Source organism: Rhinolophus sinicus, chromosome 8 (assembly GCF_057876585.1).
Source record: "Rhinolophus sinicus isolate RSI-liver-muscle chromosome 8, RSI-T2T, whole genome shotgun sequence".
NCBI classification, from domain to species: domain Eukaryota; kingdom Metazoa; phylum Chordata; class Mammalia; order Chiroptera; family Rhinolophidae; genus Rhinolophus; species Rhinolophus sinicus.
Window position 1 is genome coordinate 46,741,657 of NC_142508.1, and position 22,524 is coordinate 46,764,180.

The 22,524-nt window shown below is 46.5% G+C and overlaps 1 protein-coding gene and 1 long non-coding RNA gene across 3 annotated transcripts; one reads left to right on the forward strand and one right to left on the reverse strand.

The window, feature by feature from the left end:
• Positions 1 to 153: 153 nt before the first annotated feature.
• On the reverse strand, positions 154 to 8,816 carry ZBTB32 (zinc finger and BTB domain containing 32). Of its 2 annotated transcripts, none has more exons than XM_074315795.2 (6): positions 8,712 to 8,816; positions 1,725 to 2,707; positions 1,403 to 1,476; positions 1,229 to 1,294; positions 935 to 1,105; positions 154 to 752 (listed from the first exon to the last, which is right to left on the reverse strand). In XM_074315795.2, exons 2-6 carry the CDS (start codon positions 2,606 to 2,608, stop codon positions 496 to 498), a joined length of 1,452 nt encoding a protein of 483 aa, XP_074171896.2. In that variant the 5' UTR covers positions 2,609 to 2,707; positions 8,712 to 8,816; the 3' UTR covers positions 154 to 495. The 2 variants fall into 2 exon arrangements, with proteins under 2 accessions (XP_074171896.2, XP_019566244.3); XM_019710685.3 differs by lacking the exon at positions 8,712 to 8,816 and adding an exon at positions 3,792 to 8,705.
• Positions 8,817 to 9,229: 413 nt separating this feature from the next.
• Positions 9,230 to 22,161, forward strand: LOC141567643 (uncharacterized). Its single transcript, XR_012490491.2, has 2 exons — positions 9,230 to 10,409; positions 10,782 to 22,161. It is a non-coding gene; the product is annotated as an uncharacterized LOC141567643 (long non-coding RNA).
• The last annotated feature ends 363 nt before the right edge of the window (positions 22,162 to 22,524 follow it).

The window sequence follows — 22,524 nt, forward strand, 5'->3', positions numbered from 1 at the left end:
CGCTACCGCCGGGGGAGAACAGGGAGGCCCGGGAGACGGAGAAGGTGGCCGCCGCGCTGAAGAGCAGGCCCAGGGCCACCAGGGGCCGCTACAGGACGGGGCCAGGCTGCGGCTCTGCACCCCCTACCCCCGGCTACAGACTAAAGTCTGGGCTCGGCTTTTCTTGTCCTGAGGAAGGCACAGGAAACGCTTTATTTTGGTCATGAAATCAACAGTCCCCACACAGTTGACCTGCACTTGTGCAAACTTCACGGCCCTGACCCCACACGGGATCGCTGGCCTAGGCTTCTCCGGCCCGCGGTCATCTGGGAAAGAGCTTTCAGCGCTCTTCCTGCGGCGCTTCATAGAGGCGAATTTGCTAGGCAACCGAAGCCGCGGCGCCGGTTCAGAAGCCTAGTCAGCCCGCCTGCTCCTCTTTCATCATTTAATTCTTTCATTCTTTGGCTGAAGCCAGAGAAACTACCGACATCTCGTCAGGTGGCGGTGGAAGGGGGCCTACAGGGGAGAGGTCGAGGCCCGGGATGGCCTCGAGGAGGACGAGTAGAGGAAGGTGGAGCGAATGGTCCATCCGGGCGGGAGCTGGCTAGGTGAGTGGCCGCGCATGTGCGCCTGCATGGAGGCCAGGCTGGGGCACCCTACGCTGCACAGAGGGCAGCGGTAGGGTGCGGCCCCGTGTGTCCTCAGGTGCTTGGTCATAGCAGAGAAGTCTCGGGAGCGCTGGGGACAGAGGCTACAGGAGAAGGGCTTCTCTCCTAGGGAGGGTAGAGGGTAAGGCTGGTGAAATAAAGAAGGGGGCGAAGGCTGGCCTAGGGGTAGATTGGCACGACTGGGCAAAGGAGTTGTGCGAGAACCTGGCACACAGAGAGGGACTTAGGGGCGGGCAGACCAGTGCTTGGAGAGAAGCAGACAATTTACACATGCCAGGCGCCCATACCTGTGTGGACTCGATAGTGTGTTTCCATCTGATGTTTGAGTGAAAACCTCTTTCCACAGACAGAACACGAATAGGGCTTTGGCCTAGACCGAGCAGGAGGAGCCAGGGGAGGATGTTGGCGGGATGGGTGGCCTGCTGTGCCCCCATGACCCACACAGGTTGCAAGTGCACCTGTGGGGACAGAGAAGGCGAAGGAGGGCAGGGCTGGGAATCCCAGAGCCGGATCACTGGAACACCCAGGCAAGACATCATGCTACAGTGGGGCTGAGGCAAGAGCGCCCTCACCATACTCACCTGTGTGCCTCTGATCAGACTCTTCCGTCTCAGGGCTGAGTTGGGTGGGGCCCTGGGGGAGGGAACCTGGAGGAAGCATAGTCAAGTAGGGGTCCTGCTCAGACTGGACTCCTGTGGTTCCTGCCCCAGCAGAGACCATGGTACAGGGTTCATGCGGGACAGTGAGGGGCTTACCTGGGGTAGGGCTGGAGGAGGCCAACTGGTTCTGGCTCCAGAGCCCTTTGTGGCAGTTCAGGGACAGTGGGATCCTGGGAGTGGGGTGGGAAAGAGTTACAGCCTTGGCAAAACCTGGGATCCTGACCAATCCCTTGCAGGAGGGGGAGGTGTAATGAGTTCTCCAGGGCTGGGCTTTGGCTTCCCCTGTGGTGGGAGCTTCTGGTTCTATCTCCACCTCAGGAAATGTAAAGATAAGAGATGTGGTACCGTTCCACCCATCACCACTGCCTCTCCTGAGCCATTCCCTCCCAGCCAGGCTTCCATTAGGCCCTTCACTCACCTCTGGTTCTGAGGCCAGACCTCTTGCCAGGCTGCAGTGATGGGGGTGCTATGGGAGAAGGGGGTGCCATATCTGGGCGGCAACAGCAGAATGCTCCACAGAGCAGGCTGGCCCTCCCCCAACCAAGGGGCCTCAACCCACCAGGGCCTAGGGGTGATGCTGGTTTGGAGGGAACCTGGTGGGGGAAGGGAGCCAGGGTACTCCCCCAGACTTCCTTCAGAGCCCCCTGGACTCTCCCTCACCCACATGATCACTTCTTGCTTCCCATCTACTCCCCTGTGGCCAACAGGGAATTGGTTGAGTTTCTCCTCTGATCTTATCTGTTCCTTCTGGTCCTCCTGCGTTGCCTCTGCCATCTCAGGGCTCTCTCTTGGTGTCCTGTGCTCATGCGCCATCTCATGTTCTCTCCTACCAGCTCTAACAAACTTCTCCGGTCCCTGTTCTCCAAGGCCCCTCACTCCTCTCTCAGAATCCCTTGTGTGTTTCTCTTGCTCCTCCTGAAGTTCCTTCAACTCTGGATTCAGTTCCACCCTAGCCCTGTCCTTTCGAGCCCTCCTGCATGCCTCTTCCAGGGACTGCACCCCCAAGGCCCTGGCTGCCTCCTCAAGGGGCTCCAGTTCCCCAGGTTGCAGCTCTACGTTCTCCCCGTAAACAAAGTACAGAAGCTGTGCGAAAGTGGAAGGGCTGATTCCTTTCGCCAGAGACCAGCGACCCCTGCGGCCCAGCTGCTGACTCACACCTGCCAGCACTAGGCTGTGAGCAGGGAACTCCTGGCTCCCCACGGTGATCAGGGTGTCACATAGTGCTGGCCGGAGCCTGGCTGCTAGCCGTACCAGTCGATCAGAGCCATAGGGGCTAGGCAGTCTCGTCGGGGACACGGGCATTATGCCTTGCCTGGGTACCAATCTCAGAGGTTCTGAGAGAAAGGCCACAGTGTGAGGTCCACGGTGGAAAGAAGAGGGAGGAACAGCATATTTTCAAGCCTGTGGAGGGGAGGGGAGAAAGAGTGAGTTGTTGGTTCTTGATCAGAGCTCAGTCCTGAATGGAGCAAGTAACCTAAGAGAAGACCTCAGGTTATCTAGAACCATAATAGAGGCCAGGGGCAGGGGTAGGATGGCAAGAGAATGGAAATTAGACCAAATTCAGGACTTAAAGAGCAGGGACCTGGCAGTTAACAATTATATCAAGTAGTGGGTTTAAGACTAGTATAGGTGGATGCTGCCAATTGGAAATGTGACTTAAAGGATAGCAGACATATGCTTTTGCTTCTCCAAGCCCCTTTGCAGGGAAAGACTTCTGAGTAGGCCAGGATCTCATTTCAGACAAGAGAACATCGCCAGACCCAGTCAGCCCTGGCAGTTAGGGATGGAGGAAGACACAGCTTCATGGGAGAGTTTAGAGAGCTAGCATAGCCTCCACACAAGCCCATCACGTGGAGCTGAGGGACCTGAGAAGCAGAAAGGTCAGCAAGATGGGTCATAGCTGCAGGAGGGCAGGCTTAAAGGCATTAATCAAACATCTCCTTGAGGCTGAAGCTTCTAGAACACATCCTTAGAGAAGGAACGTGAAGGGACCAAAGACTTTCATCCAGTGAGTTAAGAGAGCAAGTACTGAAGCCACAGGAGAGAAGGCTTTGGACCCAAGGATGGAGAGAAGTTTTGGAGAAGACTGACCCTCAAGGAAGCGAGAGTAAGGGAAATGAGAACTGTAAAGGGAGAGGCTATTTCCTTTCAAGGTTAAGATAAAGAGATAGTTTAATTTTGTTTTTCATAAGCCAAAAGTGAACAATAGAAAGAACCCAACAAGGCAGATTATCACACATCAAAACCACCACATTGGCTTTTAAGAAGAGAACTGGGAACCCAGATACAAAGAGACAGACCCAAGTATCTCAGTTCCCAGCAGGCATATTCCTAGGTGTGGGCTCACCGTGGGTAAGGACCCTTGTTGGAGGGAGGATTACTACTTGGGCACCGCAGGAAGAGGGCTACAGCTTGGCAGGAACTAGACAGAAAGAGGGGTATAATGAGAGGGAAGACTCAGCTGGGAAGAAGAAAAACCACTCACCAGTTGTAGCTTCCTCCTGGACACCGCATGTTCTGAGCTGCTGTTTGGGCTCCTGCCCCCAACCCCCAGCTAGCCCCGCCCCTGACCTCACAGTCTTCCATTGGGTGTCCCAAGTATCAGTCTGCCAATGTCCCCCAACGGGGTGTGGTTTTATACCTCTGGCTCTGCTTCATCCTTCTAGGAGAGACTACCCCCTCTACTTCCAGAAACCACACATCCTGCCTCCTAGCCTCCTGTCTCCTTATTTCATTTGTGAATTTCTAGAGCCAAAGAAGTGCACCTGAGGCAACAAGAACTTTGAACTAATCGGACCTGCATTTGAGTCTCATCTCTGCCATTTACTAGTTGAGTCACTTTGGGCAGGTCATCTTTCTGAGCCTCAGTTACCTCATCCATGAAATAGGGATAACCTCTGCTTGTCTCATTTGGAGGTATAGTTGAAAATGAAACAATAAATATGGAAGTAGGTTTTCAGTACATAGTATCATTCAAATATTATTAGTTCTGTTTCGTAGAAGTGTCAGTAGAGCTCTAGCAGCTGGAAGCTGTTTCTACTATCAGAAATAAAAATGACTGAAACATCTGAATTCCAAGGACAGAGTAAAAGAGGGCCAAAAGCATGTCTGACTTGGTACTAGGAAGCCTTGACTGCTATGTGGGAATGACCACTGTCATCTGGGCCACCAGTGGGGACTGGGTATGTGAGTGACTCAGATCCTCCCATCAGCTCTGAAGGGGGCAACCCCAGGAAGGGCCTGCGGTGGTCTTCGAAAAGAAAAACTCCTTTTCTTGGGGTGATGACAAATGACATTTCTCTGAAATCAGGACTCCGGGGTTTCTTTCACTTCCTGCCCAAAGGGTCAAGGTCCTCGGAGATTTCCCCTCTTTTCACACTTTAGCACTTTAACCAGGGGAAAGGATGAGGTCTGACAAACTCAAATTTCTTTTTCTGTTTCTTATTCCATTATCCCTCATCCTGTGGCAAATTTTCATTAATTCAACAAGTGATAAATCACTTATGATATGTGCCTGGCATATCATATATGCCCAATAAGTAACAAAGATAAACAAGTCAGGCATTGGTAGGCTGCTCTGGCGACAGGACATAGTCTGGTTCCCCCTAGGCTTCTCGTTTAGATCGTGGTCCCCTCCTAGACTCAAACATTATGTCTCTAAACCCATGTTTTTTTCTTTGGCTCCAGAACCCCCAAATGTTCAGCCTTCTAGTCTCTCTCTCTTCAGACGCAGCATGCCTTCCCTTTACCTTTCATTCTAGCTTGGGTGCAGGCAGATGTTACCCCTTCCTAGATCAGACAGGGTGTGCCAATGGGTGGGGCTGGTGGAGGGGCAATGGTAGGGTGGGGAGAGGGGAAGATGAGTCAGAGTGAAAGGGAAAATGCAAATGGGCAAATTGTATTAATTTGCTACTCTGAAATGTTTTCCATCTCAGCATTCTAACTCCTCACATCACCACACCCAGGGACTCATTAGACACTCATATAAAAGTCACTTGGCCTGGACACATAAAAGCACCAATCTCTGATATGTATACAGAGGGAGACATCCTCCAACACAGTAATACACAATCCCTGAAGATATGGAATATGTGGGGAAAGCCACAAGGGAGACACCCCCAAGCGTAGGAGGAAAGGTACAGGGGTCTGGAATATGACATCATCATCTAGTGGAGTGTAGTCCCCCTTACCACCCAGCCCTATATCATGTTTCTGTGACTCAGCGCCCCCACAGGTGTGATTTGCCCATTGATGATCAAGAGAGTTGGAGACTGTGCTCAAAGGGCAGCATCCTCTGTAAGCCAAATGTAGTTGACAGGAAGTGTCAATGGGCTTTTAGGAAATCTAAAAGGGAGCAGAAGGAGCAAGGGGACTCCCCATTCAGTGAACAAAAGCCCCCAGGAATGGGAAACCCCATCTTGCCTCCCACTTGGTGTTTACCCCACCTAAGGATATCCCTTTAGAGATCGCCTCTTTAGAGGTATCTCTAGGGCCCTCTACACCTCAGCCTTTAGGTTGATGACTCTCTAGGCCCTTCTCTCTCCCTACATTCTTGACTGCACAGCCCAAGTCACCTTCTTGCACTGAGTGAGCACTGACAGCCGACACAAATAGCACTTTGATTTGGAAGGACAGGGGCATCGCTGTTTCTATTCTTGAAAGGTCTGCCCTCGCCAGTCTCAGAAACCTTGTCCACCTTCCACTTCCCAGGCTGACTCAGTACAGGCAGAGCCAGAAAACCACAGGTTATGAGGATGCAAGCCAGCATCTTGGGAGAGGGTAGAGTGCATAGGAGAAATTAGATAGGACATCATTGGAAGAGAAATATGTGGGAAAAGGAGGTATGACTTTTGCCTCTCAGTCCTTTATAATACTAAATAAATTTGAAATCTGGTAATTTTTATTCTTACTGATAAGCTTGACCAAGAGCCCCTTCAGACACAACCCAGCTTGATATAAAAATATCAACACAGCAATATAAGTATGGATTCTCTTCAAATATAATTAAAATTAAACCATCAGAATAGGCCAATTAGAGGAATGGTTATTTGTTTTATGAAAAATATTCTCCCTTTATCTCACTTATTTTAACTATTGAGTATCTCCAAAGTCAAGTTAAGCAAGATTCAATTTAGAAAAATTCTATGAACTTTTCACTCTTCCCAGGAACACATCTCTTTATGCAAATTAAGGTGGTTAACCCCCAGACACACACTCTCACACACATAGCATTTTCTAAAGAATAAGACCTGTTATCCAAATCATACATACACTTTCAAATGTTCACTCTTTCTGGTTAAGTATAATACATCCAACACATACCAGAGAAGAGACATCACAGAGTGAATTCATTTCTTTCTTCATTTAAATCTATGTTCTACATAACCCAAAACCAGATACAGTGACATGAGCTGAATCTAGGTCATAGAGACCCCATCATAACACATCTTTTGTGCATTAAGTGAAAAAATAACGACTAGAAGTCAAAAAACTTAGGTTCCACTACATCCTCACAGTGAAGGGCCTTTTTCTTCAGCCCTAATATGGGGCTAACTCTTCCAAGACCCTCAACTTCCTCACAGGGGCTGTTTTCAAGACCAGTACTGAATACCAGTACTGCCTTAAACCCAGGGAGAGGGCCTGACGCTGCCATACTCTGGCTGTGTCCCTCCCCGTGGGCTGAGGAGTACAAGGTCATCATCTAGCAAGTACCCACCTGGAACCTGCGTGGCCCAATTGTAGACCATGCTCTGGGAACTCAGAACTCTGGACCTCCCAGCCCAAATGGCCCACTTCCAGGATCTACATGGTCCTCAACCCCAGATCTATATTCATGACAGTGGGCTGTGGGACTCATGTAACAGCCTAGGCCCTGACTGTGTGTGAGGGGCATGGAAACAGGTTGGACATGCCAGTTAATATGTGAGATACTTTGAAGTGTGCACCAACACCAGGTGTGGGAAGAAAAAGGTGAATCTCCATTTCTAGTCATGCCCAGGCCCCATAAATAATATGGGAGCCTGCTTTATTCCAATACTTCTTAACGTTTTAGGGGGTCACCATTCCTTTGAAAATGTAAGCCATGGAATTAACTCCTTACATCGGAAAATTGTAGACTTTTATGACATTTTGCATGTGAATGACGGGATTCACAGACTGCTCTGAAGCCCATCAATGAACAGGTCAAATACTCCTAGATTGTCCTTTGACTGCTTTTGCCCTGTACTCCCCAAATCCAACATGCATGAAATCTTATGATTTCCAAGGGTTCACAGACCTTTGAAATCCACTTGTAGACCACCGTTTTGCATTCCCCACCCTTGGTTTAAGAACTCCAAGTATACATGAAAGCACTCTGAAAGCTTTAGTAACACGTAGAGTGGGAAGGGCTGAGTGAATATAGATATCAACACCCTGCCCCATAAGTATAAAAAGATCTTTGGTAAAGACAACATGGGTGGTTTCCTAAACAGCAGGATATCTCACACATCTCTTCCTGTGCTCAGGTATGACATCCATCTTACCATGCACCTACCCCCTGCTTATAGCCTGATATCTTCTGAGAGTGACCAGAAAGGGTTTGGGAAAGAGGTGAGTACAGGAACTGAAAGGCCCCAGACACGACCCAATCCTGGTTCTGTCTAGAGCCACCACAAGGCAATAATATTTCATGGAGGGCAAACAACTTGGCTGGGGTTTGGAGACTCCTCACTCCCTAGAATCTTCAGAAGACCACAAGACTAACCTTCTGGCCACATGGTACAACCTGGACCCAATACTGGAAAATCTGCCAAGAGCACCTCAACTCAGAGTCCAAAGACCCCTAAAAGCCTTGCAGCCACATGTTCCCAGCACAGCCTGGATGCAATGACCCTTGACAACTTCTCATTGGGTTTTTGACCTCATCAGTGCTCACTCTCAGCCCAGGCTGCATTCAAAGTTGCCAGAAACCTCTCAAATGCCCACTAGTTTCATCTCTTGGCCAGTAATTCCCAATAACCTCTGAAGAATCACAAGTCTCTCCTTCCAGTTGCCAGATCCAGACTTAGTCCAGAGGCCCGAGACAACCTCTCACAGTTCAGAGACCATACCTCATTGCCAATGACCCCACGCAGGGCTCCAAGGGCTTCCAACTGCCCTACAACACACTTCCAACTCAGGCTGGCTTAGGGACCACGTGCCAACTCATAGGACATGCTGGCCTGGCCTCTGCCCAGCCTGGGCCCAAAGTTGTTCAGGAGGCCCCATTTCCAGCCTTTCCAGGGCAGAGAGAGTTCCCAAGGGGCTAAAGCTCTCAGCCCTCATTTCCCAACCTTCACAGCCACGAGTCAAGCCCCGCCATGCCCCAGCTTTGCTTGGGCCAGGCCCAAGCCTGAAGAAGAGTAAGTAAAACCACGGCACTCACCAACTCAGCCCGTGTTCCTCTCCCCACTCAGCCTCACATACACTAAGGGCGGCACAAGCCCAAGTGGCGGTTAGAAAATGGGGAGCGGCGCTAGGCCAGGAACGCGATGCCCAGGCGCGTGCACAGCTCGCTTTTCGCGCCTGGATCCCAAGGCAGACACCGATTGGCTGCGGCGCTGGCGGCACACTCTTTCCTGGCTCCTGCCTGGTGAACGTGCTCAACAGACTGAGAGGCACCGAGGACAGCTCCACTGCCTCGCGCCCACCGCTGATTGGTTGAGGAACTAGCGCCTGCCCTTGTGCTGTGGAGGGGCAGGGCCTTGAGTCTGATTGGTCTGTGGACTGATGCTGGAGGCCTCTAACTGAGACCTCATACTCCAGCCTAACCCCAATGCTGATTGGCTAAGGAGTTTGCCTTCTCTCACCCTTTCTATGATGAGACTGAGACCCGAACCTCCTCCACCTGAATAGCCTTGGAGGCTCCCCCCACAAGAGCTCAGGGATACCACCGCTTTCTTGCCTTTGAGTAGCTCTCGCTGCAAACCTTTTCACCTTTCTCTCAACCCCTTAGATATCTGTGGAGATGTGCGTGATTGGCTGAAAGGCCCTCAAGAGCCACCAGGTTTCAGGTGCCTCAGGGCAGCTCGCCTTTCTCACCTCCTGCCCTGCCCCACCACTGATTGGTTGCAGAACGCACCCTGCCTTACCCGGAAGTATTCGGGGACAGGAAAGACGCAAGAGGGGGCAGTGCCTTGACCCAGGAATGGTCTAGATATTCGCGCTTCAAATGCTCATTGACACCTCGACTGTCAGTTGAGCCAGGATCAACTGAGTACTTCGTGCACCAGACCCCCACTACGCTGTATAGAAAATGGCCTATTGCGCTGCCCCGCCATTAGTTGGCCTGGGCTTAGATCCCGGCCAGCAGGCTTTCTGCCTAGGCAGGGATTTGGGCTGACACACTGCGAGCTCGCACCGCGCGAATCTGCGAGGGCCACCTGCCTCTCCTCCCACCAGCCGGGCTGCGGTTGCACCGCTGATTGGCTGGCCCCACTCTTCTCAGCAGCTTAGCTTTGGGTTCGCGCTTGGACGTATCCAATGAGGAACAAGGGCGCTTTAAGAAGGCGGGCATTGCGTAACCGCTTCCACTTCTGATTGGTCCCGAGGCTTGCGTCTTCGCTTTTAATTGATCAGAGGGCCGGGAGGCGGGAGCCCAACCCAACGGTTTCAGGCGGTTAGGGTTCTGTCCCTGCGCTTCTGTTCAGCTCCCGGGCTCTGCGGAGTGTTGTCTGTCTCCTCCTTCCTTGCGACTCGCTGAGGAGCTGTAGGTTGGGAGGCGAGGGTGGGGGTTGGCCCAGAAAAACCCTCTTGGAGAGGTCATGACGCAGAGGAGCCTGGGACGAATAGATGGAGCTGAAACGGGAGGGAGACTGCCTACGGCGAGTGTCCGGTCCGCGGGAGCAAACCCCTCAAAAAGTAGGGGAAAGACAGGCGCTGTAGCTGTAGTAACAGCAGCTTCCGCTTACTGAGCCCATTCCGTGTACCATGCACGCTTTGTGCGTCATCTTAGTGACTTTTGCTAAGTAGCCCTGTGAGGGAGCTGATGACTATGCTGGGTTATCCTCTGCGGTCGGCGGCAGTCACTCGTCTCAGGTCCCGCAGTGAGTACGGGCATTGCTGGGACTCCGACCTTTTTCTGGTGAGTCCAGCATTCAAGGTACCCTACAGTTAAGTAGTGTTGATCTTGTAGATGTGGGATGGTGTCTGAGCTGGTCACGTTGGCCCTGGTTCACCTCATCTACAAATGAGGGGGTTTTTTGGGTTTTTGATTTTTGTTTTGGACTTAAATCTGATCCTGAAGGCTCCAGCACTTAGTGCATATTTGCAGTTCCTCAGTTTGGCAAATGCATTTGCATTCTAGAAAAGAATATTTTAAAAATCACCCTCATGATGGGTATCTTTGCCACTTATACAGAACCAGGCCAGTTTTAAGTGCTTTGCATGCATCATTTGATTGAATTCTCATAACAAGCTCTATCCGATACTTACTGTTTTTATTCTCACTTCACAGATAAGCAAATTGAAACTGAAAGAAGATAATTGATTTCCCTAAGATCTCACCAAGAGCAGAATTTGAACTAGGCCTGTTGCAGTCTGACTCCAGAATCTAAACTCCTAACCATTGGGTACACTGTCTCCCATCCTAACAGCTACAGTGTCCGCAGAGTCTGCACACATGGTCCTAGGGAATCCCTCAGCTGCCCTAGGAAGAGGAATAATGACAAAACCCATTAGAACAGACAACCAAGGTGCATGGAGCTGAAGACACTCAGCTCACATAGCTAGTCCTTGGCAGAACAAGGAATAGAATAACCTTCTAATTCAAACCCACATTCTTAATTACTCCTCACACTGCTCCTTTCCTATTTAACAGATGAAGAAAATGAGACCCTAGGAGAAATCAAAGCTGGAATTCAGACCCAGGTCTATCAGACCCAAGAGATTATCCCCTGAACTAGACTGCTGCTAGGAAGCACTTGTCTAGTAGATCCTGGGTTGGATCAGGTGAGGGGTCCTCTCACCCAGCCAGCCTTGTCTGTAAACAATGAATTCATCTGGTCCCAACGTTGGCCCTAAAGGTGGTTGGGAGTGTATTTCACAGCCTCAGGACCATTGGAGGCTTCTCATTGAGAAGCCCTAGTCATAATTGCTGCCATTTATGGAACACTTTTTATGGGCGAGGCAAGGTGGAAAGCATTCTGCATCATCTATGCATCATCTCACTGAATCTCTATAATAATTCTAGGACATAGGTATTGTTATTGTCCCCATTTTACACGTGAGGAAACTGAGACCCAGGGAGGGATGGAATATTCCCTTGTGTACAGAACTAGTAAATGGTGGAACCTGGATGGGAACCCAGAGAGCCTTACTCTAGAGCCCTGAAATCCAGCTACCCAGCATGTGCAGGCATGAGAAGATGGAGTAAGGGACCCTAAGCTCTGGCAAGGTGGAGTAGGAAGGGTTGTTGGCTTCATTCTGGGGGTTGGATTAGGAGAATCAAATGTCTGAGAAGACTAGAGAAATAACTATAGCTTACTGGGCAACTACCCTGTGCCAGACCCTATGTTAACTAAGTTTTAATATAGCAGTTTTAATCAAGTAGCAGAGAGCCTTGTGGTTAAGAAGCTGGACACTGGATCCAAATTGCCTGGATTCGTATCCTGGCCCTGCTATTTACTAGTTGTGAGACCTTTGGCAAATTACTTAATCTCTCTTGGCCTCAATTTTCTCATCTGTAAAATGGGGGTAATGATAGTAAATACCTGTCAGGACTGTTGAGAGGGTTAAATAAACTAATAGAACAGTAGAACCCAGATGGGAACCCAGAAAGCATTTCTCTTCCCTAAGCCCTAAAATTGAGTTGCTTCCTCAAAGTCACCATCACCTGCCTTGACTCTCATGTAGGCACTGAAAATTAGGCCAGATATTTGCCATGGGACAAGTGTGCTCCCAAAAGAGGTAGCAAGTGCAAAGGCCCTGAGACAGAAGTGAGGAACATGTTTGAGAAACAGCAAGAAGTCTGGCTGGAGCCAAGCAGATGACTAAGGTTCAGGAACTCAGTTCAACTGCACAGGTGTTCATAACAGACATAAAAATGATCCTATAACTTTTCAGAGCATAAAGGACTTTCTCCAAGCTTTGATCTCTGGATAAACTCAAGGCCATGATTACTTTTGAGACTCATAAAACTTAGAACTCAGGGCTTCTTGCTCTGCATTCAGGGCTCATGTGTAAGGGTCGGGAGACTTGCATTCACTCAAATATTTATTAAACTTTGTCAGCATATGCCATCTGTGCTGAGCCCTGGAGAAGACTAGTCCCTTTGAAATATTTAAATTCAAAGATTTAACCTTCTAGAAAGAAATTATATCCTTCCAGAACCAAGTGTAAAGTATAGCAACTGAAACCCAGAAGGGACACTTAACACGTTGCGGACGGATCACGAGAATCTTCAGGAAGGATTTAAACCCCGCCGTACGCGATGTGTTAAGGCGGGCGAGGAAGGGAAAAGGGTAAGGGAAGACTTTCTCTATTTTTGGAGTACTTACTATGTGCTACACATGTTCCTTGGTACAGAGTATATAATGGCAAGCAAGAAGAGACCATTAGTCCACTGTGACTGACAGAACAAAACACTGCTGACGGGGTGATTTTAACAACAGAAATTAATTTCTCACAGTTCTGGAGGCTGGAAGTCCAAGATCAAAGTGCTGGTGGGGTCGATTTCTCCTGAGGCCCCTCTCCTTGGCTTGCAGATGGCTGCCTTCTCACTGTGTCCTCCCATGGCCTTCCTCTGTGCATGCACACTCCTGGTGTCTTTTGTTCTTTTTATAAAATGCTATATACTGAGTGTTTGTTCCTGCCTCCAAAAACATCCATATGTTGAGATCCTCACCCCCCAATGTGATGGTATTAGGAAATAGGACGGTTGGGTGGTGATTAGGTCACAAGGGTGGAGCCCTTATGAATGGGATTAGTGCCCTTAGAAAAGAAGCCCCAGACAACTCCCTTACCCCTTATACCATGTGATGTTACAGTGAGAAGACAGCCGTCTATAAACCAGAAAGCAGGCCCTCACCAGATCCCATAGCTGCTAGAGCCTTGATCTTGGATTTCTCAGCCTCCAGCACTGTGTGCAATAAGTTTCTGTTGTTTATACGACACCCAGTCTATGGTGGTCTATTATGGCAGGCCAAACAGACTAAGACATGAGGACACCAGTCTTCCTGGATTAGGACCCTACCCTTGTGACTTCATTCAACTTTAATTTCTTCCTTAATGGCCCTGTCTCCAAATACAGTCACATTGAGGGTTAGAACATCAATATATTAACCGGGGGGGGGGCACAATTCAGTCCATAACAGTGCAAATCTACCATTGAGGGGCTCAGTCTGTTGGGGAGACGCATATTATTTACTTCAGAGGGAGAGAGCAGAGCAGAATGATTAAGATGTCAGATCTGACAGGGTTTAGGTCATACCTGTACCACTTACCAACTGTGTGACTCTGAGCAACTTTCTTTAACTTTCTGTGCCTTGAGAGAATCAAATGAGCCATCACCCACGAAGTTTTTAGAAAAGCCCCAGCACAGTGATCATTAAATACTGGCTATTGTTATTAATTGCAAGTAAAATTAAAACTGCACTAAGTGCTATGAAGAAAAACCACAATATAGATACTTTAAGAAAGTAAAACAGGACTCTGACCTAGCTCAAGGACGATTTCCTGGAAGAAGTGATGCTTGCACTTCAGCTCTGAAGGATTAATACTCCTTAACCAGACTAGGGATTGGAGAGTCTTCCGGGCAGTAGAAAAGCAGGTCCTAGAGCTGTAGGGCAGGAGGAAGCATGGCCTGGAATTTCAATGTCGATGGAGCAGACAGAGCAAAACAAGGGGAAGCAGGGCAGAGTGAGGCTGCTGGTGGTTGGCAGGACCTGGCCTAGGAGGCCATGCTCAGGAGTGCTGGCATTCCCCTATGAGCCATGCAAAGTCACAGAAAGAAGTGTTTATTTATTTTTTTTACAGAGAACAGTTTAACGAACCTCTATGTACCTATCATCTAGTTGCTTCAGTTCTCAACATTCTGCCTTATTTCATCAATACTCCATTTAAAAAAATTGTTTTTCTCCATGAACACATTCTACTTAATGAGAGCTATTAGGGCAAAAATCTCTTAAGAAGGGGAAACATAATAAAGATACTTTATTATTAGGCTATGATACGATCAATAGATACAATGTTTGGACTTGCACTTTGATCTGTTGTATATTAACTTTGTATCCTGCAATCTTGCTATAATTGCTTATTAGTTCCAGGAGTTCTTTTTATTGATTCTTTTGGATTTTCTACGTGGACAATTATGTCATCTATAAAAAAGAGTTTTATTCCTTCCTTCTCCATCTGTATACCTTTAATTTCCTTTTCTTCCCTTATTGCATTATCTAGGACTTCCAGAATGGTGTTGAAAAGAAGTGGTGAGATGGGTCATCCTTGGCAATTTGATCTTAGGTGTTCTTTTGGTATAGCAAGAAGAACTTGAACACTAGGGACTTTCCTTTAATTATGTGTCCAACAGTACTGAAGTAGAACTCCAAAAACAGAATTTTCTTAACCTTTTACCTTTCCTATTTTTTTTATTTCCATTCCAGTGCCCATGGCAACTGAGAAGACATCTAAGAGGCATCTAAGCAATTCTTCATATCTTTAATGTCTCCTACTTGGTTTTTGAAACATGAATTCACTTAAAGCATTGTCCCCTTAATCTTCTGTGATTTTTTTTTTTTTTTTTTAAAGATTTTATTGGGGAAGGGGAACAGGACTTTATTGGGGAACAGTACTTCCAGTGTACTTCCAGGCCTTTTTTCCAAGTCAAGTTGTTGTCCTTTCAATCTTAGTTGTGGAGGGTGCCGTTCAGCTTCAAGTTGTCCTTTCAGTCTTAGTTGTGGAGAGCGCAGCTCAGCTCCAGGTCCAGTTGCCATTGCTAGTTGCAGGGGGCGCAGCCCACCATCCGTTGCGGGAGTTGAACTGGCAACCTTGTGGTTGAGAGCCCGCGCTCCAAGCAACTGAGCCATCCGGGAGCTCAGCGGCAGCTCAGCTCAAGGTGCCGTGTTCAATCTTAGTTGCAAGGGGCGCAGCCCACCATCCCTTGCAGGACTCGAGGAATTGAACTGGCAACCTTGTGGTTGAGAGCCCACTGGCCCATGTGGGAATCGAACCAGCAGCCTTTGGAGTTAGGAGCATGGAGCTCTAACCGCCTGAGCCACTGGGCCGGCCCCCTTCTGTGATTCTTGACATTTGGAAAAAGGCACCTCTTCTTAGGACAGCTCTTTGGTGACTGGAGGAATGGCCCAAAGTCCAGGCTGTTGTTAGCACCAATTGCTTCCCATCTGGCTTTGTCCTGGGAACTGCAGGCCACTTGAGGAGATTACAACTATGGAACACTCTCAAATAGGAGCATTTAACTACTTCTCCTGGGGACTGCTGGCATCTTTTTACCATCCTGGATCCCCTGTGGTAGATGATTTGTTAAAATGGCCTCCATAATTCTCCCTTTTGCACACCTCATACACTGAACCTGGCCCTAGCCATTGACTTGTTTTGACCAATGGGACAATAGCAAATGTGACAAAAGCAGAGACTTAAAAATTGCTTGTACACTTTGGGACTTGTCCTCTCTTACTGCTCTTGGGAACCCTGCAAACACCAGCATGTGAATAAACTTGGGTTGGCCTGCTGTAGACACATGGCCCAATCAGAGCCAACACCCCAGCCACCTACACTAACTGCCAGCCAGCCATACATGTGAAGGAGCACCCTAGGTCAACTGGCCCCCAGCCACCCCACTGCAGCAGCGTGAGTGAGCCCAGGTGAGAGTAACAGAACTGCCCAGCTCAGCTGAGCCCAAATGGTTCCACAGAATAAGGAGATAAAAAATATTTTAAGCCATTGTTTTCGTGTTAACAAAAGCTAGCTGAGATACCCTGGGCCAGAGGAGTTTCTAGGCAATAAATATCACTTGCCTTGACTTTGGGTATAGATCTTGAAAGTTGAAAAATTCCTTCAGTTTCCAGACTTCTTTCCTCAATTTTCCGAATGAATTTTTATGAGGTGGACTTTAATACCAGGGATCTTCTTTTGATCATTTTCCCTAGCAGGACTCGAAATGGCTCTTCGAAAAGACCATTTTCTCTGTTTTGCATCTTTCTATTGCCTTTTGCAGAACACCTGAAAAAAACAGTTCAGTGAGAAATCATGGAGTCTATTTCATGTTTTCAATAGACCTCTTACTTGGGTGAAGTGTCCCTAGCTGGGGCCAGCCCGCTGGCTGAGGTGGTTGGAGCCCCGTGCTCCTAATGCCGTCGCCGGTTAGATTCCCTTATGGGCCAGTGAGGGGCGCCCTCTACAGCTAAGATTGCGAAAAACGGTTCTCCCTGGAGCTGGCCTGCGGTGGGCTGCCGCAGACTACTGTGAGCAGTCGGCAGCCGGCGCTAGCTGCCGTGAGCAGCTGTGAGCTGCCCACCGAGGACCGGCGACCGACTACCTCAGCCCTGGAGCGCAAGGCTCATAATACAGCGTGGGCCAGGGAGCTGTGTCCTACACAACTAGAGTGAGAAACAACGGCTTGAACAGGAGTGTGTGTGTGTGTGTGTGTGTGGAGGCAGAAGAAAGAGGGAGAGAAATTTCACCTCTCCCCGCCAAAAAAGTGTCTCTAGCTGGACTCAAGAGGGTGCTGGAGGTGGCAGGCTGTGATGTGAAGAGTAACAGCCACCTGTTGGTCACAGCGCAGGAGGAACAAGAACAAAGCACTGGAGTTTGGAGAAAAGCCCCTAACTCCTGCAAAGTCCTTCCAACGCCCTCTATTGACAAGGCCTAACCTTGTGCCAGCTGATAAATGTTGGGTGTCGGAATTAAGGGGCAATAAAATAAATTGATAACTGGCACAGGTGAGCAATGGGGGAGCGATGGGGGGCCCCTGATATTAATAAAAATGACAATGATGATAATGGCCAACATTAAATTCTCAGTGCTTTCTGTGTCATTTATCATCAGGAGGAAGGTGGAAGTGGAGAAGGACTAGTCCTTTCTGCCTCTAGGGTCTGTTCACCTGTATAATACTATGACTGATTTAATTTGATGTACAGAGCAGTGTGTCCTTAAGGTTAAAAATATTTGACGGCACTTGTTCTTGTGTTTTGAATCGTTCATTTTTGAAGAACTCAAATGCTTTACAAAGTGCAGAATAGGTGATGGTGATCCAACTTGTTTGCTAAATGAATATTTATTTCAATCTGTACAGTTTCAGTGTTTACTTATACGATGAGTGTACATGCTTTCAAATCATTGATTTAAAATGCTTTATGTTTTTTGGCTATAAGTTGCTGTTTTTAATAAATGTGAAATTTGTTTTTTAAATGAAGATTTTTGCTTCCCCCCTCACCTCCTAAAGATCCACCCTGCTCTGAGCAACCAACTCCTCCCTGCTCCCAGGTGGGGCCGTTTGTTGGAGCTGACTCCATCCCTGCTCCTAGGCAGGCACGTGTCCCAGGAGCCGTCAATCAGAGCTCTCCGCAGCGCCCCCACATGGTGATAAGGCTGCACAGCATCCAACTTGGACAATGGAAACGATCCAGAGGGGCTGCATGCTGCTGCTGGAAACTCATACATCCAGTCAGGATGAGGATGTGGTGCTGAAACTCCCTGCTTCCCTTCCCCACTAGTTTTAAAAATTCTCTTATTTTTACATTTTAGTTTTTCCTTAGCACTTTTCTCCTCCTCCAGAAGGTGAGCTTTGTAAAGGTAGAGAGTGAGGTCTTGATTTTTCCCCTGCTGAATGCCCAGAACCTAGAACAATGCTTGATGCTCATGATAGGCAAGCAATAAATATTACGATGCATGAGTTGATGACATTCACTGAAAAGGTGGTCACACTTTTATCACGCAGGACAGGGACAGATGCAACCTGTCTCAACAAAGCTTCTTGGGCCCCCTTGGGCATGAATATCAGTGACATTGTCTGCATAAGATAGGTTTTCACTGGATCTGGAAAGTTCAGTTCTTATAATACTACAGACAGTGAATACCCAGGACTTACACCACAGTTCTGGAAGACTTAATCTAACACTGTAAGCATTTCCATTTAAGGGAGGTTAACTCACACTGGTCTCCTGGTTCTCACCCAGAGCTCAGGATTAGCAAGGCCACAGTGCGGAGCCAGCAAGGTCAGTGGCCAGATTTCTGACTGTTACTGCCTCCAGGTTCCCGCCCGTGTGGGAAGCCCGTTCCCTGCTGTCCGCTCTGTCTCTGACCCAGAACACTTTCAGCTCAGTGGTTCCGAGGGGACCACAGTCAAAATATCCATTTCCTTACAACTTGTTAAACCATTTTGGTTAACATGGTTAAAAACATTTTTGATAAATGAGTGGCCAGTTGGTAACCGAACATTTTGTGAGTTGGTTTCTAGTGAATTGCCATTTCCTTACTTTCACTCCATTCCTCAACACTGTGTAATTTCTAACTGCAGTTCAAAATGAAGACATTCTGAAATAATGCCATCAGATAAAAATTTTCAAATAATGACATTGCATACTCTGAAAAAAACCATGATGCAAGTGTGAGTGTAAATTATTTTTAAAATATTCACCAAATGTCAAACTGGATAATCATTCCTGAATTAAGAAAAATTAGTCATAGAACAATTTATAAGAAAAGATGTATCCTGTACATACACAAACTTCTTTTTTTTCCTCCTCTTTAAAGTTCTACAGATAGAGAAACATACAGTTTTTTTAAAATAATCTTTTTATCTTGGAAAAAATTTAAGTTTACAGAAAAGTTACAAAGATAATACAGAACATTCTTGTATACGCTTCTTCCAATTTCCCCTACCGTTAGCATATTACATAGCCAGGGTATGTTTCTAAAAACCAAGAAATTAACATTGGTACAATACCATTAACTGAACTCCAAACTTTATTCAGATTGCACTAGTTGTTCCACTACTGCATTTTTTATTCTCTTCCAGGATCCAAACTAGAATTGCATTTAGCATATATTCAATTTAGTGCTTTGCATTTTACTTAATGAATATCTCTATCTTGGAGATGGCTTCATATCAGCAAATATCAATGTGGTGCCCTTTAAACTTAGCTGCACAGTAGTCCATGGTGTCAAAAAATGAATTCTATAACTAGTTCCCTTCCGATGTGATTTAGGCTCTTTCTCAGTTATCACTTTTCAGTTACCCTTGTGCACAGGTCTTTGAACACATTTGGGAGTGTATATGCAGGATAGATTCCCAGAGGAGGAACCGGTTGAGTCAAAGGGATGTAAATTTTATGTTTTAGTGGATAAGCCAACTTGCCATTGTGGAAGTAGTGTAAGCCACTGTGGATGTAGTCAGAGGTATATTCCTGCTTGATTACTATATAACGTCATAGTTTATTCTTTCTATTCTGTGATCTCAGATGGTGAAAGAAAGACGGGCTCAGTGAAGAAGGAGAGAAAGGTAAGCCTGGGGAGGTAGTAAGGAGACAGGCCACAAGGGTCCTTCAGGGCCTGGCTGAGGAGCTGGATTTTGTGCTGAGGGCACTGGGGAGCCATGGAGGTTTCCAGGCTGTATTGAGCCATGGACAGATGTGGTGACGTAGAGCTGCGGTAGGAATAACCATTGAATGACTGCCTGTCTCTTGGGTAGTCCTGGGAGCCTCATCTGCCCCTCATCTTTTTGCTCCCCTCTCACCTACAGGAGTGGACCTCTGAGTGGAGGGACCAGGCCAGACAAACTTGTCTTGCCAGCTGAGGCCCGCCTTGGCCAGGCCAAACTGCTGCCAGTCCGGCTGAGCTGCACTGTACAGGTATGTGGCCAGATGGAGCCAGAGAGGGCAATGTGACAGAGGTGGAGGCTTGCCTAATTGCTGCCCAGAGGCCAGCTTGACCCCAGTTTGAGCCCAAGACCCCAGCATCTGGCAAGGCCTGATCTGTCTTAACTGCTCAATTAAAGCTTGAAAATATTTAGCGGAATTACTCTTTTCTCAATGCACATCTCATGTCTTGCAGTGACATTTTTATTAAGACTTAGTTCTTGACTTTTGTTGAAGGATGAAAGTAATAATCGTCTTAGAGTATTTGGAAAATACCAAAATGCCCAAAGAATGAAATAAAAATTCCCTGCAAGTGTCTTCTCTTCCTTAATAACAATGTTAACTTTTGGAAGACTTTGTTTAACAATTTTAATGCAAATGTGCACCTATTTATATTTTTATCAGAAAAGCAATCATACTTGGCATACTATTTTATAATCTTTCTATCACATAACAATTTTGCAAGAATTTTCTCATAGCATTAAATATGATTTTTAAGGAAATCAGTGTGGTTTTTAAAGACAAAACTGACTTTATGCATATCAGTCTCCATTAATTCTACAAATATTCTTTAAAGATCCTCAGGCAAAAAAAACATCATATTAACTCTAACATATGCTAAGCCCATGGATTAAACATCTCTCAGCAAAAGCACCAAGCATTTTCAAGTGTGACTTTATAAGTCCAAATATCTGAGTCACTTCAGAGAATCAGCTTCTGTACGAGGATGGTGGAGCCCCAAACATTTGAAATTGGGATTCACCAGATATAGTTGCATACTCAGCAGGTAGTGCATTTCTGCATTTCATTCTGATTACACTGGGTCGAGAAGATTCCTGATTCATAATAAAAAGGTTTACCAGTTCCTGAGCTCTTAGAATGTGTTGGGCCATATGCTACGAAGTAGGGACTGTTGGAACCCCCATTTCACAGAGGGGCACACTGAGGCTCAGAGTATGGTGGGGCTGGTGATAATCCAGTGCTGCCTCTTTGCCTGTCTCAGAGAATCAGAGTCATAGATGAGATCGTTGTGAACTTGCCCATGAGGACATACAAGAATTTGAAAGATTAGGCTGAAATTCCCCCTTTCCTTGACATATTTACAAGGTGGCCAAATATGTGTCCAGGGATGGAGAAGTTTCATTCCAGGGCCTGCAGAAAAGCCAATTAGGCCGCTTAACCTGGAGGGACTCTTCTGTGTTAAAATATGACATCACATTTAAGTGGTGTCTTAAAATTCTGGCTTGGAAAGTAAAGCTGTATATCGCTTAGTATTTTAGAAATCCCTTTACTACTCTTTGTTCTTGAAAAGTAATAAATGAGCTTTACAAAATTTTTTTTAAGCATTATAAAGATACATATGATGTGAAAATTCCTCTTCCTCTCAGCCCTCCATTCCACTCCCCTTCTCAAAGGAGTCCTTCGTGGGAAACATGTATACATAATTTTTATAAAAATGAAATCACTTATGCATACTATTCTGTTCCTTGCCTTGTTTACTTAACAACAGAGCATGATGACCTCTGATACATCTATACTCTGTAGTACATTGCAATATTTAAAAGAAAGAGGTGAATTCTTATATACTGACAAGGAAAGATGACCATAATACATAGTTAAGTGAAGAAAGCAAGTGGCAAAGAAATATTTAAAGCATAATTCTACTAAACATCTGTACGTGCTGATATAAGTATATGTAGATATGTAGACATAAACTTTTGAAAAGTCAAAAAGGAAATTTATTATGTGTTAATAGCATTATCTAGGGAGTTGGACCAGATTTTTTTTGGGAGGTGCGTGTTTACTATAAAGTGGAACATGGGACACTTCCATTTCTAAATTTTTTAAAACTTTTAAGTGGAAGGGTTACAAATTATTTTTGCTTTTTGGAAAGTATTTTCTTGATTCTTTTAAACATTATTTTATGACCCATTTAAACGTTATTTTAAAAACCTTGACCCATTTCTTTAAAAAGATCAATCCTGTATATGTATCTATAGGAATAAAAGTAGTGTATGTGGTTTGCAAGTTTTTCTACTTTGCATTTCTTGGAGATTTTTCCAGTTTAAAACATTATTTTTTACTACTGTGTGGTGTTTTAGAGTATAGACATAGCATTCCTAATTTAACCAGTCCCCTACTGATACTCATTTAGGTTACTGTAATGAACAGCCTCATATATGCTTTACAATTATTTATACCATTATGACATCTTTTTATATCAGCTCACATAGATCTATCTTTTTAACAGCCACAGAGAATTCTAGTCCAAAGATATAACATGAGTTATGCAACTCATCCCCTGTTGATGGATATTAGGTTGTTTTCAATTTTTCACCTTCACAGATAATGACTTCTTTGACCATTAGAGATTTTTTAAAGTATGTTTTT

What these genes read in the sequence shown, in the direction of transcription:
- ZBTB32 (XM_074315795.2), bottom strand. Translation starts at nt 2,608, where the DNA reads ATGCCCGTGTCCCCGACGAGACTGCCTAGCCCCTATGGCTCTGATCGA. An exon ending in GTCTGGCCTCAGAACCAGAG is followed by an intron (nt 1,477 to 1,724) that starts GTGAGTGAAGGG and finishes CCCCACTCCCAG; the next exon opens with GATCCCACTGTCCCTGAACT. An exon ending in GTCTGATCAGAGGCACACAG is followed by an intron (nt 1,106 to 1,228) that starts GTGAGTATGGTG and finishes CTGTCCCCACAG; the next exon opens with GTGCACTTGCAACCTGTGTG.